We start from the raw sequence: 16,035 nt of genomic DNA, 5'->3' as shown, positions 1-16,035 counted from the left end.
AAATATCTCTCAGCTGAGAAAGTCCCACAATTTCAAATTCTAATAGTCTTCCTTAGAGAGAAGCATCAGCAAGTTTTGCATTGTATTTATGTTACACAGCAACCTTTTTTTGCATTGTCCTCAGCAACCCCTTTCCTGCAACTTTTCCCACAAAGACTGTCCTTGACCAACATAAGAAATGCATTTGATTTCTCTAATGCAGAAGGTAATTGGATTTTTCTTTATTGAATGGATCCCTTTAATGACTGTCTCTGCTCCTGCCAATTTAGCTGCAAGTGACCTGACATTGATCTGATGATATGACTTAAAAAAGATTTGGAGCTGGGGGTGAAAAAGACCAGCTGTCTAGCGTCAGAAAAATGTTCTTTGCCTCATCTTGCCATTTTCCTGAAAAAAGCCTTTATCCTTGAATGTCATTTTTACAAAACATGCTGCTGTAATAATTGGTATATAGCAGCAGATTGCCTCCTTCTAGAAAATATAATAAGTATTTCCCAGAAAGTGCCCTGGAGAAAACATTGAAAATTGAATAAAATCCACCCAGTAATCATTCTGTACCTTGAAAATATTTATTACCATGCAGCCACTTTCTGAAACAGGATAAATATTGCTGAACAGAATTAATTAAATCTGTTACAAAACTGGTGAAACATGAAATATTTATTTAAGTATTTATTTACTTAACCTTGAGGTTTTGTAAAAAATAAAATTTGACAAGAGAATTGTTATTCAAGACGATTATGAAGGAATAGTGGATGAAGTCATTATATTCGGAAGAATAGCAATTCTTTCCTCAAGGGGAGTTATGATATAAAACTTTTTATGCCCAAGAATATATGGAATTTAAATGTCTCTGCTTTTGTCTTTACTCGTTTTCTCGTAAGCATGTAACTCACTTGATTCATGGTTCGCTTTTATTCTATCATCTTCCCTTTGTTCATTCTGTTAAATATCATGAATCTTTTTTTGATTGAAGATACAATCTATAGGCAGTAGTCTGAGTGAGAAAATAAAATCTTTTAATTGTGAAGTGTCATGAAGAAAATAAATAATAAAGTCATTAATAAATAAGTTTCCTTTAAAAGTAGATGAAACCAATGTTTTTCCTTTTGAATTCATAATATTACTTGCATTCACAATTACCAAAGTCATTAACAATTTAAAGAAATAAACTGAAAGTTTATATTAAGACTACTTATACTTGACTCTTCAGATTCAGTAGTAAAACCATATCACACACAAAGTTGGTGTAAGCCAAGTTAAGACAAAGGTATAATAAATTCACGATGTTACTCAGTGACGGTCCATGAACTTGCTTTGGTTCTCATCAACCAAGAGAAGCTTGGGAGTTCTATCCAAGAACTGATGTTGAAAAGAGAGTATAAAGAAGAAATGAGTGAATATTTCCTGGAGACTGGGCTCCTCACCCTCTGTTCTGATTTCATCTTAATCGCTAGCATGCCAGTGAGTGTTTTTAGAGACCATTTCTTAGATGTTGAATAGCACATCAAAAGGGCTTGCCTGAGAATTGGTGTGCCTTCCACAGAAATTCCAGTAGTATTGAAGGGGTCACTTATCCAGAAGACATCCCCCCTCTACCCAGTCAAAATCTTTCATCATAAATGATTAAATCTCACTCATTCCATTCCAGTCAGATCATTGTTGGAAGTCACACTTAAATGTAATGTTAACACTTTAAAAGAGCATGAAGAAGTATATTTTAATGGATGATGAAAATGTTTCGTTACTCAATTCAGTATATCTCATCCTATATAGTTTCTTAATTTTGAATTTGTTTTGTTTGAATTTGAACTCTTATCAATTAAATATATAATTAATGAAATATTATTCTCTTAAAAGGAAGGTATATTTTGTGAAAAAAGGAACATGTGTGTGTACATACACAAATACATTTTCTTTTATTAGAAAAAGTATATTCCCCATCTCTATCAGCTTTTTAAAAATACTTTTGTAATAGGGTATTTACTTATGATTATTTTTAATATTGGCTGAAACTATTAATATGAGATGTGGCCAGTGAGCAGTTTACTTTGTTAATGCATTTTTGTGCTTTTTAAAATTGAAGTATAATTGATTTACAGTATTATATTAGTTTTAGGTGTACAACATAATTCAATATTTTGTAGATTATACTCTATTTAAAGTTATTATTAAATATTGACTATATTCCCCATGTTGTACAATATATCATTTTAGCTTATTTATTTTATATATAGGAATTTGTACCTCTTAACCTCTTACCCCTATCTTGCTGTTAATGCATTTGTAAAAACAAGCATGCATTTGTATCAGTTCATTTCCTTGTATCTTCTTTGAGCAAATATTTTGAAGTCTTTTATGTAAAAGATTCTTAGACATTAAAAGGGAAACAAAGACAAATCTTCACCTTCAAGAATTTTAAAATGCAGAGAAGAGAGGGGAAATAGTACATAAATGAGGAAAATAGAAGGTGGAAAGTGATATGTGACATAAGAAGTATGACTCAAGGACCACAGGTGGAAGGAGCAGGGAAAAACATCACAGTGGTGATGTGACTTTACCCAGGATGTCAGGATCTGTGGGTGTGAGAAAGAGAGGTAGAACACTTTTGAGAAAATGCTGGCTAATTATAATAAGTGTGCCATAAAAGGGTTCAAGTCATGGGACTTCCCTGGTGGTCCATTTTTTAAAAATCCACCTCCCAAAGCAGGACATATGGGTTTGGTCCCTGATCTGGGAACTAAGATCCTACATGCCTCGGGGCAACTAGCCCATGTGCCACAACTAGAGAAGAGCCTGCATGCCACAACGAAAGATTACACGTGCTGCTACTAAGACCTGACGCAGCGAAATAAATAAATAAGTATATTTTTTAAAGGGTTCGTACCATTGAAAGGGAAAAGGGAGAAAAAAGAAGTCACTATTTTGACTAGTAGTATAGGTAAAAATCTCAACACATCAGGAAATATTTGAATTTTGGAGTTTCTGATTTAGAAACATTTTAAAAGAACATGGCATTTAATTTAAATATTATGTTTTTGTTTCTATGGAGAAGTTAACAGTATCTTAATATGCTTTCTTATATAAGATCATCTTGATGGATGTTTTTATTTATTTATTTTATTTGTTTTTTACTTTACAATATTGTATTGGTTTTGCCATACATCATCATGAATCTGCCACAGGTATACACGTGTTCCCAATCCTGAACCCCCCTCCCACCTCCCGCCCCATACCGTCCCTCTGGGTCATCCCAGTGCACCAGCCCCAAGCATCCTGTATCCTGCATCGAACCTAGACTGGTGATTCGTTTCTTATATGATATTATACACATTTCAATGCCATTCTCCCAAATCATCCCACCCTCTCCTCCTCCCAAATTTAGAAAGATGGTAACGATAACCCTGTATGCGAGACAATAAAAGAGACACAGATGTATAGAACAGTCTTTTGGACTCTTGATGGATGTTTTTAAAAGAATATCACTGTTTGATATGTTCAATGAACTTGAATATGCTCATTCATTATGTAAAGTCAAATGAACTGTGAAAACTTTTAACTGAAGGAAATATATCCTTATAATTTTTATCTCTGCATGTGTTCTAATGTTAAAATACATATTTTATTCTTAGCAAAATGTAGATTTTATATATATATAATTTATGTGTGTGTGTATATATATATATATATATAAAGCTGAATGGAAGATTTATGAAAGTGCCTAATAAGTTTCTTTCATTGTTGCAGGTCACTGATATGATGCTTCAGGACAAACCCTATCCTGATTGGGGAAAATCTGCAAGAGCTTTCTGGAAGAAAGGAAATGTTAGGATCATTTTATTCTGGTAAGAGACTGTTTCATTTATTGACTGTGTCTTGCCTCATTCACAAAGGACTTGAGTTGGACTTAGTTTTCTTTAAATATATAGAATTCTATCTAAAGAGGCATTTCTAGTGGACACTATGCTCCATCATTAAAATGATGAAAACCATTATCCTAACTAATCACTTTTTGCCTACACATTGTTGCGTATACCCATTTACAAGAGATACATTTACTAATACAGTCAAGCAAATGAGATTTTATCAGAGGTAAGTAGGTTTTTGACTCGGTAAAAATAAGCTAGAATTTTCAATGAAATCTGATATAATCCAGCATATTTGACAGGATGTAATTTTGCTTTAAAGAAATCGTGCAGGGAGGGAAATTCGCTACAGACCACATCTGGCTCATTGGCACTTCTTTATGTAATTTCTTTTAGTTGTCCAGCCCAATTATTGCAATGAGAAAACAATCCATGTCTTATAGAACTTTGTTTTTTGGCAGAGTCAATGTTATTTATATATATTTGAACAAGCTTAGACAGAAATGGTAGGAATATAGAAATAGCAAGAAGGGCATTTCACCAGGCTGTGTGACACTGCACAAGTACAGGGATTCAACCTGGTGTGTGAAAAGTTATCTACTCTGACACTCAGAAGGCTTGTAATTCATGATAATTTTAACTTCATAAATTGCATAAAGTGCATATTGTTTACCTGCATTTCAAAAAAGAAAAAATCTCTTTATTCTTGGATTTAATTCAGAGATTTTATTTTATTTTTTCATGTACAGACTCCAAAAACCATGGTTACTAAGTACTTGGAAGAAAGTATACACTCTAAGCTATCTTTATGCTTCAGCAATATTACTAAATATTTCTTTAGATATACAGTATTTTTAATTCAATTATTAAGACTCTTGAGAGTCCCTTGGACTGCAAGGAGATCCAACCAGTCCATTCTGAAGGAGATCAGCCCTGGGATTCCAGGGAATGATGCTAAAGCTGAAACTCCAGTACTTTGGCCACCTCATGAGAAGAGTTGACTCATTGGAAAAGACTCTGATGCTGGGAGGGATTGGGGGCAGGAGGAGAAGGGGACGACAGAGGATGAGATGGCTGGATGGCATCACCAACTCGATGGAAGTGAGTCTGAGTGAACTCCAGGAGTTGGTGATGGACAGGGAGGCCTGGTGTGCTGCAGTTCATGGGGTCGCAAAGAGTCAGACACGACTGAGTGACTGAACTGAACTGAACTGAATTAGCAAGTAAACAAAAATAGATTTTTTACTACTATAAGAATGAATATGATTTTGTAGATGTTTATTCACAGCTTGTCTCTATGAGTCAAGTGTGGCCTATTTTTATAATGCATTTAACTTATATCTTTTCCTATTTGTAAGCTCCCCATGTAGCTTGACCAGATAATATATACTATAGTAATTATAGCATGTCTTTACTGAAGGTATGTTTTGCTCCAGTCTCTGTGCTGAGTATTTACTCATTTCATCCTGATAACCCTATAAGTAAGTGTTACTAGTGTAAGTATAAGTCTCTGACTTTAAGGCTCCAATTCTTAATCTTTACACTAGACTATTTCTAGAAAAACCAAGGATACATTGGTGTACAAATTCCAAATGACTATCCTTAATCATTATTTAGGTAATGGTGCTAAATAAGAGTGTGAAATTCTGGAAGATCATTCTACCCTATAGAATTCTGTGCAGGGGTTTTAAGAATCATGATTTAAAAGGAGATTAACTCTAATATTGAAAGTGTTTATGGGCTATGTCTCTTTTAAAATATCCATTTACTGTGGAGGATTTCCCTGGCAGTCCAGTGGTCAAGACTTGGTGCTCCCATTGTAGGGCACAGGGGTTCAATCCCTGGTCAAGGAACTAAGATTCCACATGCCCCCTGGAGTGGCCAAAAATAAATAACTAAGATAGTCATTTTTTAAAATCCATTTACTATGTTTACAGATTTTTTGTATTATTAAATGTATCTTCAAAGGCAGCCCGTTGATTATTGCAGGCTGCAGTCGCAAAGAGTCGGACACAACTAAGCAACTAACACACACTTTGTTTATTAGATAATATATTTGAGAGATGATTTTTCCTTGTTATATTTCAGGGCATGGAGAGCATAAAACAATTGGAGGAAAATTTAAATACCACTTTGAACATATTTTTTCCTATTTTATCCATTACATATAGTCAGATTATCTTGACAACAGTATTCATGGTTTTAGAAAAAGGAAAATCTGATGTAAAAAGGTGAATAAGGAAATTATGTGGGAAGCAAAGAAATCTCCTTTTTTGTTTCTACTTTTCAGATAAAAGGGATTTAGCAAGTATAAAGAACATTTGTTTTTTTAGCTCTAGGAGATAAAAATATAGAAATCATTGGCAAGGTTTTAAATGAAATAAATGATAGTATTTACATACTCTGTGTTACCCATTCAAAAAGAGGGTTTTTTTTTTTTTTTTTTTTTTTGCTTTTTCCCTAGTTAAGGAGAGATAAATTTATGTAAAGAAAAGAAATCTGTAGTAAAGAAATTTTGCAAAGGAAAGCCTTATAAGTTGCAGTGTGATTGTGTGCCAGAGTTTAAACATTACAACATGCAATTATGCTGTTGTAAACTTACCTTTTACCAATATGTAGCTGCTTAACTCACATTTCTGAGTCTGTCAGAAATATTTCATCTGCAACTATGTGGCTAAGTTCTTCCTTAATTCTTAGTAATATATGTTTCTACACCAGAGGAAATGGTTCTTTCTTTCAGTAAATGTGCAAAGGTACATTTCATGGGCCTTTAAGCCTTGGAGGAGACTCAACTGTGGTAGGTTTGAAAATACTAAATGCAAAAGGACAGACTATAGAACTACCCTTCCAAAGCCCCATTCCCAGGCCTTTTGTTAACTACAAAGAATAAAAATTTAAAATCTAAATCCTAAATTAATGCTGTAATGTGTGTGTGATCAGTTGTGTCTGATCTTTGCAACCTCATGGACTGTAGTCTTCCAGGCTTCTCTGTCCATGGAATTCTCCAGGCAAGAATACTGCGGTGGATAGCCATTCCCTGATCCAGGGGATCTTCCTGATCCAGAATCGAACCCGAGTCTCCTGCATTGCGGGATAATTCTTTATGTCTCAGCCACCAGGGAAGCCCCAAGTTAATGCCACATACTGTTCTATTTTCCAGAGGGATGCACAAAGCCTATTTTCACTCACCTGTATCTGAAGTGAATGTGTGCATAAACATGGACATAAAAATAACAAGTAGTATAATATTTATGTTAGCATCTATCTCCCTGCTTTATTTACTCTCTGGAGATACAGTTTATATGCTTTTGAGCGAAAACATGTCACAAAGGTATTTCCCAAAGTTTTATATTAAAAAATAAGGGAAGACACTCTTCTGTAATTAGTAGGAGAATCAGTGGAAGAAGAAATTGGGAGAGCTGGTGGGTCATTTGGGCTTCACAGATACTTCAGTTCCTTGCCCTGGAGACACATTAAGAGGATTGCACTTTTCTGCACCCTCTGATCACATGACTTGTTTTGACCAATTAAAATGTGAGTGGAAGAGACACGGGTTACCTGTAAGTAGAAGCATTTAATTGCCAATGAGAAGCATTGAAAATGGCTCCTTTCTTGGTAGCCACTGTTGGAGTTTGTGTCTAGCTGAAGCCCTTGTCATTCAGGCTCCATGAAAGACCAGAATAGAGCCAGCATCCTTAACAACACATGTAGTATAAGCAAGGAATCAGTTCAGTTCAGTTCAGTTCAGTTCAGTCGCTCAGTCGTGTCTGACTCTTTGCGACCGCATGAATCTCAGTGAGGAATAAATCTTTGTAAATGTCAAGCCACTGAGATCTGGGGATGTTTGATAGGGCAACAAAAACCAGCCTGTCCTGATGTACCCTAAAAAGTGTAGTGCTGTCACAGCAGAAAGTGAAAATTTTTGTCTTTTAAGAGCTAGACAGAAAATGGCAAGGAAACCGATGATGGAGGCTAGAAAGATGGCAGTGCAGATGTTATAGTGCCAAAGCATTTGGTAAAAACTGTGGCCTGTGATTAATTAGATGCTTAGACTTGGAAAGCATAGTGTATGGCTGTGTGTGTCTGGGTATAAACAACCTCTTCCATTCTACTCTGTTGCATAGAAGAGACTGCATTTCATTTGTTCTGTATTTGATGATTCAGTTTAGTTCAGTCACTCAGTCATGTCCAACTCTTTCAGCTCCATGGACTGCAGCATGCCAGGCTTCCCTATCACCAACTCCTGGAGTTTGCTCAAACTCATATCCATCCAGTTGGTGATGTCATGCAACCATCTCATCCTCTGTCATCCCCTTCTCCTGCCTTCAATCTTTCCCAGCACTAGGATCTTTTCCAATGAGTCAGTTCTTTGCATCAGGTGGCCAAAGTTTTGGAGTTTCAGCTTCAGCATCAGTCTTTGCAATGAATATTCAGGACTGATTTCCTTTAGGATTGATTGGTTGGATCTCCTTACAGTCCAAGGGACTCTCAAGAGTCTTCTCCAACACCATATTTCAAAAGCATCAATTCTCTGGTGCTCATCTTTCTTTGTAGTCCTATTCTCACATCCATACATGACTACTGGAAAAAACATAGCTTTGACTAAATGGACCTTTGTTGGCAAAATAACATCTCTGCTTTTTAATATGCTATCTAGGTTGGTCAAAGCTTTTCTTCCAAGGAGCAAGTGTCTTTTAATTTCATGGCTGCAGTCACCAATTCAGTGATTTTGGAGCCCCGAAAAATAAAGTCTCTTCCTGTTTCCATCATTTCCCATTTATTTGCCATGAATTGATAGGACTGGATGCCATGATCTTAGCTTTTTGAAGGTTGAGTTTTAAACTAACTTTTTCACTTTGTATATTTTTTAAAGCTACTTTGTCTAGTGCCCTTATGGTTTGGGCTGGCAACTTTTGATCATGATTATTTTTATTCTTGACTGAGAAACAAATGAGCTGATGCTGGTTTTTCTACTTTGAGTATTATGGTTATTACTCAAGTCTAACAAGTGGGGGCAATGGCACCCCACTCCAGTACTCTTGCCTGGAAAATCCCATGGATGGAGGAGCCTGGAAGGCTGCAGTCCTTGGGGTCACTGAGGGTCAGACATGACTGAGCGACTTCACTTTCACTTTTCACTTTCATGCATTGGAGAAGGAAATGGCAACCCACTCCAGTGTTCTTGCCTGGAGAATCCCAGGGACGGGGGAGCCTTGTGGGCTGCCATCTATGGGGTCGCACAGAGTCAGACACGACTGAAGCGACTTAGCAGCAGCAGCAACAAGTTTATTTGACCAGACAAGAGCTAATCAAGAAATGATTATTGTCTTAATATATATGTGTGAGAGAGTAACAGGATAACAATAACAATAAATGAAATAAAGTAATAAAAAGACTGGAGAATTGGGGAAATATCAGTCAGAAGGGTTTTAGTAATAGCTTTACTAATATCCAGATGTATGTCCTATATTTCTACTTTGAGTTTCCATTTTCTTTTCTGTAAAAGGGATGTTTGTTACTTTGTGCAGTCCTTTTCAGCTCTGCAATGCTATTTTCTATTGTAAGATTAAGGTGTTAGAGAGTAATTCTGTCTGCTTTACTCCAGAGAGCAGAATATGGACTGCTATAGTCTGAATGTTTGCGTCCCTCCAAAATTCCTATGTTGAACTCTTGATGCCCTGTGTGATGGTGGGACCTTTGGGAGGTGCTTAGGTGGTGATGATGGCACCTGTAGAAATGGGACTAGTGCATTTATAACAAAAAGGCCACAGCCCGTTCTACCACGTGAGAGCACATTGAGAAGGCACCAGTTATATATTAGGAAGGAGGGTCTCACCAAACTCGACCATGCTGATACCTTCGTCTTGGACTTCAGACCTCCAGAATTGTGAGAAATAAATGTCTGGTGTATATGTGTCACCCAGTGTGTGATATTTTGCCATTACAGCCCAAATGGACTCAGATATGAGTCAATGAGTGTAAGTCCCACGAAACAGATTTAGGTCCAAGTATGAAAGAATGCCCTAATAACATGAGTCTCTGAGTGCTGAATGAGCCTGGCTGATGTACTGCTAAATTTCCCATCAGTGGAAGTATTCCTGCTAAGACTACTACATAATCCCTCAGGGATGCTATACAGGATTTTCACATTGAATGAGAAAAAAGGTAAATCACTTAAAATTTTCATCAAACTTCAAGATTCTCTGACTCTACATTTTTAACTAGAAAAGTACTGCATATTGATTTTTAATAGAGGATACTAATTATAATTTAATATGTTCTGTATAATTACATCATCATTATAGCAAAATTTTTGCAGTAGACAATAATTCATGAAAGGTTCCAGGGGCAACTAGAGTATGCACAGATTTTTTGCCTCACTTCCCAAGTAATAAATGAGCCCATATCTTCTCTCTGGATGGATTTTGTCTTTTTGCCTTCAGCCTTCCTTCCACCTCAACATGCCTCTTTATGCAGTTGTCTATCTTTAATTAAAAGCTGCCTCTGTGAGGAAAAGCAGAACATTTTTAGCCCAGGTCATGTAAGTGTACCTATTGAATCAATAACCTTCACTTTTTACACCACACTAAGTTAACAGACTCCATTTAAATCTGGCTACTTCACAGTGGATGGATTCAAGGATATGCTTCACCTGGTTTTCTTGCTAAATGTTGAGTTTCCTACTGCTGAATAAATAGATGATTCATGTTGCATTACTATTTTGTCAGACTGATGTGTTATATCACTTGGTGATTTTCATGTAAAAAGTAAATTTTATATTTATGCCTTAGGGATTTAACTCTCAATCATATATTTATGCCTGGGCATTAATACCCATGCCCTTCAAGACATAATTTTGCTGAATTAAGAAAAAGTCTTCTTTTCATTAACTTATTTAAGTAAATGCTTAAGCACTGGGTACAATATGGTTAGAAGTGGTTAGAAGCACAACTGGAGCAGGTTGCCTGACTTCCCATCCTGGCTTTATTACTTACCATTGCATGTCAGTTGTTACTATTTTGCTTTACCTGGTATTATGGTATGTTATGGAAACAATGGCAGCTTTTATTTTCTTGGGCTCCAAAATCACTGAGGATGCTGACTGCAGCCATGAAATTAAAAGACGCTTGCTCTTTGGAAGAAAAGTTATGACACACCTATGTATGCTCAGTTGCTCAGTCATGTCTGACTCTTTGAGATCCCATGGACTGTAGTCCACAGGCTCCTCTGTCCATGGAATTTTCCAGGCAAGAATACTGGAGTGGGTTGCCATTTATTTCTCCAAAGAAAAACCTAGACAATGTATTAAAAAGCAGAGACATCGTGTTGCTGACAAAGGTCCCTATAGTCAAAGCTATGTTTTTTTCCGGTAGTAATGTATGGATGTGAGAGTTGGACCATAAAGAAGGCTGAGTGCCCAAAGCTGATGCTTTCAAATTGTGAGCTGGAGAAGACTCTTGAGAGTCCTTTGGAAAGCAATGAGATGAAACCAGTCTATCCTGAAAAAAATCAACCCTGAATATTCACTGGAAGGACTGATGCTGAAACTGAAGCTACGATACTTTGGCCACCTAATGCAAACTGGTGACTCACTGGAAAAGACCTTGATGCTGGGAAGGATTGAGAGCAGGAGGAGAAGGGGATGACAGAGGATGAGATGATTGGATGGCATCACTGACTCAACGGACATGAGTTTGAGCAAACTCAGGGAGATAGTGAAGGACAGGGAAGCCTGATGTGCTGCAGTCCATGGGCTTGAAAAGAGTTGGACACAACTGAGCAACTGAACAACAGCAAATGTTACAACTGGTATTATGAGCACCAGGTGCTCTCTATGATGCTGAGAATGCAACTTTGAAAGCGAAAATAAGGACTCTGACAGCATAATGTTCTGTCCTGTGAGAAATATGGTGAAAGTGAAGTCACTCAGTCCTGTCTGACTCTTTGTGACCCCGTGGACTGTAGCCCTCCAGGCTCCTCCACCCATGGGATTCTCCAGGCAAGAGTACTGGAGTGGGTTGCCATTTCCTTCTCCAGGAGAAATATGGTAGTAGGAGGAAATACCTACCAAGGTGTAAGTGCTGTGATATAGTTTGAGGTGAGCTACAGGGATGGTTTACCTAGGGGTGAGATGTCATCCAGGATAAGGAGTAGCCAGAAACATGATGATTGGTTAGGTATGTAGATTGAGGTCAGGCAGAGGAAGTTCAGGGTACTGTTGAGTGGTTAGGCTTGAGCCACTGAAAAGGTGATTATGGTACTTACTGAGATAGGAGAGCCTGGTGGAGGACCAAGTCTTAAGAAGAGGTGTAGTGAATCCAGACTTGAGCATGTTGAACTTGTACTAATTGAGGTGCCTACTATGCAGTTCTCTATGTGGACGTGAAGCTAAGGAGTGATGTCTGAGACAAGAATACAACTAACATTTGTATTTTGATTTACATTTTTATACTTTTGTAGATGTCATTATCTATATATATACAGTGTTTGAGTGGGTGTAGAATAAAAAGAAGGCTTCCCAGGTGATGATAGAGGTAAAGAACTGCCTGCCAATGCAGGACTCATAATTCCTGAGTCAGGAAAATACCCTGGAGGAGGGCATGGTAACCCACTCCAGTATTCTTACCTGGAGAATCCCATGGTTAGAGGAGCCTGGCAGGCTATGGTCCATAGGGTTGCAAAGAGTATGGCACAACTGAAGCGACTTAGTGCACACACACACACACACACATACACACACACACACACAGAGTGAAAAGATCTGCTAGAATAAACCTGCAGAGCTCTTTTATTTAGGAGCAGTCAGAAGAGGCATCTTCAAAGAAGACAGAAAAAGAGGGGACAAAAAGAATGAAAATTCCAAAAAAGGTGTGTCATGGATTCCAAGAAAAGAGAAAATGTCAAGAGACAGTCATGTCAACAGTGAAATGCTGGTGATATATCAAATAAGATCAAAATGCAAAGTATCAATGAGACTTCACTCTAAAATTACCATCAGTGATGAGCTGGACAAGAAAGGTTTTCTGGAATGTTGCTGATAGATTCCAGACTTGTACCTCTCTTGTATCAAGGGTAAACCCATGTTTAGGAGAGGAGGAAAGAGGAACAGTGAGGGGATTTAGAAGGTAGGAGAGAAAACTAAAGGAACATTTATATTTAAAAATTAATATTTCCCAGAAGAATTTAAATATAGTTTACTGATTTGGTTATTAATGTATTTGTTTCATCCAGAGCATATTCATTTTCCCCCCAAGAGGTAGAGCTCATTTCAAATTATTTGCTGCCCAGATATTGAATGAAAAGCTCTTAAATACTGTAGTGACAATTTACTGTTTGTTATTCTCATGTTTTAGTAGGAAGATAGAGAATAAATAGTTAATAGAGTTTTAAATTAAAAATCTTTAAAAGTTTAAAGAAATGTATTAAAGTCAATTGGTGACTCAGTTCTCTCCATATTTCTGCTCAGATTACATTACTTGAGAGCATGACAGCATCTTACTCTGTCCCTAGGACTGTGTTCCTGGTACACAGTAAGCATTAAATATACCCTTGTCATGTTGACTACTTTGGTGAGAACTGTCAAATCTAAGATACTCTATGATATTACTGAAAATTTCTTCAGATAGAAGACTTCATTTAAAATGATGAGGATAATTAAAAGTATTTTGACTTTTTGATTAACTGATATGTTTATTAAAAATCTGATAGTGCTTAGGAGTTTTTTCTGAAAAATGTTTAGAAATTTTTTTTTTCAGTTTAAAAAAAATCATCTTGGTTACAAATTATGTGCTTTACCTACACTAAAAAGTCAATTAAAATAGCATGGGATATATTTCTACAGAGACTTAACGTTAGCCATACACTGACCCTGAAAATTTTAAATTTAGGATCTTTCCCTCATCTCTTAAAAGTGAGTTAAGTTTAAGGAAAAGGAATTCAATAAATTGGTGTCATCTTACTTACTAGTACTTCCCTCTTATGGGGCTTCCCAGGTGGCACTATGGTAAAGAAGCTGCTTGCCAATGCAGGACAAGTAGGAGATGTGGGTTCTATCACTGAGTTGGGAAGATCCCCTGGAGGAGGGCATGGAAACCCACTCCAGTATTCTTGCCTGGAGAATCCCATGGATGGAGGAGCGTGACAGGCTACAGTCCATAGGGTCACAGAGTCAAACACAACTGAAGCAACTTAGCACACATGAACCTCCCTGTTACAGGCTTTTAATTGCTAAGCCCTGGAATAGCAACCCTGAGCGCAGGAACAATCCTTGATTTAGAAATGTTTGAAAGAAAATGCCCTTTAATAATGGGTTGGAAATACTGCATAGTTTTTCTGTGTAACAGTTATTGGTAGAACAGAATTATTCCTCTTCAGTTTTAAATTTACTGGTCATATGGAGTACTCCCCTGCACTGGGAGGCCTAAGTCATACTTATTACTTTTCTAAAGTATAGGTCATGTGTTCTAAGGTCCCTGAGTTCACATATAATAGTATAAATGCACAAAATTAAAATAGAAACAATAAATTCTAGAAGAAAAAAAGCAGCATTTAACCAAGTTTAGTGTCTCAATTCATCTCAGCAGTGTAGGAACGCTTGCCTGTCTTTTCCTTCTTTCTCATGAATGTGCCTTATCCCACTTTCTCTAATAGAATAAAAGTGCAAGTCTTTCATATTAACAAAACTCCAAGTATTTCTATGACTCTACCTATTAGAAAGCCCAAATATTATCTTCACTCTTGCTATTTCCCTAGTAAAACTATTAGTGGAATATTTTGAGATATTTATCTTCATCCTGTATATATATTTATATACAAAGTACCACAGTACAAGTGTCTTAAACTGTCTTTGCTAGCATAAAAAAGTCCTCCTTAAAAAAAAGTGTTTGTTTTTGTGGGCTTTGGTCAAAATCTGCCAGTTAGAATTAAAGTTTCCTATTCAGGAGATAATTAGTATTTCAGAAGAGCTGTCAATCTTTGTTTAAATCATTCCCATCATAACTGTCCATCAGCTTTTCGCAGACTGAATGAGACAACAATAAGTCTCAGTGTCACCAAGTACAGCTGGTTGTTTAGTGCCCATGATTCATTTTGGTTCACATTCAGTGCTGAGATGGGCGAGCCACCAACTCAGTTTCTGTGGCGCATCATTCACTGTTGGAAACTCACCATTGATTGGTTTTCAAACCAGGATGGCTGGTAAATAATACTTCAACTTTCTCTGCAAGGCAAATCTTTTACTGTTATCAACTGGAAATGAATCATTGTTTATTTCATGGGCCACTGATCAAAACTAAGGCAGTTAAAGAATACAGGGCAAGGTTCATCCAAGACAAGCTGAGGCCTGTGACAGTCCCCACCCGTGTGCAGTTTCTTTCTTTCTGAATTCCCCCCAGCAGTTCTGGTTCCTTAATGCCAGCTCTTGTTTTCAGAATATCCTATTCCTACATTTTCCCCTGATGGGCAGATCTCCCTGTACCTTCTCTGTTTAGAAGAAGGGATGGATTCATTAACCATGTTAAAGACTGAACTGCTTTGATGCTTGTTGTTGCACCTGGGAAGCTTTCTGATGAAATAGAGATAGAATGTATAGGCAAGTGTCAGATCAGATGAGACTACGTTTGTTCTCACATGTGTATTTTTAGCCTAAGGTGAAACTGAAAGTTGCTCAGTCATGTCTGACCCTTTGCAATCCCATGGATTTCTCCAGGCCATGGAGTTCTCCAGGCCAGAATACAGGAATGGGTAGGCTTTCCCTTCTCCAGGGAGTCTTCCCAACCCAGGGATCAAACCCAGGTCTTCTGCATTGCAGGCAGATTCTTTAACAGCTGAACCATACGGGAAGCCCAAGAATACTGGAGTGGTCGAGTGGGTAGCCTATCCCTTGTCCAGCGGATATTCCCAACCCAGGAATAGACCCAGGGTCTCCTGCATTGCAGGCAGATTCATTACCAACTGAACTGTCAGGGAAGCCCTTTACTTAGCCTAAAGGTTAAACAAAATCTGATTATAATGCTGGGCATATGAGTGACTCACATTTCAGAAACCAAACAAGAACCAGTGTCTCCATGTGTAAGCTGGACAAAGCTTTGCTCCAGAGTGATCAACGAAACATGCAAGCTTGTCTCACTCATTTATTCATCAGATGGTAAAGAATCTGCCTGCAATGCAG

The 16,035-nt window shown here is 37.3% G+C and overlaps 1 protein-coding gene across 3 annotated transcripts in view; it reads left to right on the top strand.

Moving 5' to 3' along the window:
• TMEM117 (transmembrane protein 117) overlaps window positions 1-16,035 on the top strand; it is a 604,949-nt gene that overhangs the window by 394,393 nt on the left and 194,521 nt on the right. For all 3 annotated transcript variants that reach the window (XM_052640317.1, XM_052640318.1, XM_052640319.1), the window contains one exon: window positions 3,748-3,845. In XM_052640317.1, coding sequence (XP_052496277.1) covers window positions 3,748-3,845 — 98 coding nt within the window. The remainder of the gene's footprint in view (window positions 1-3,747; window positions 3,846-16,035) is intronic.

This window comes from Budorcas taxicolor, chromosome 5 (genome assembly GCF_023091745.1).
Source record: "Budorcas taxicolor isolate Tak-1 chromosome 5, Takin1.1, whole genome shotgun sequence".
Taxonomy (NCBI): Eukaryota; Metazoa; Chordata; class Mammalia; order Artiodactyla; family Bovidae; genus Budorcas; species Budorcas taxicolor.
Note: the sequence above shows the minus strand (reverse complement) of the source record. Positions and strands in the feature narration are given on the sequence as shown.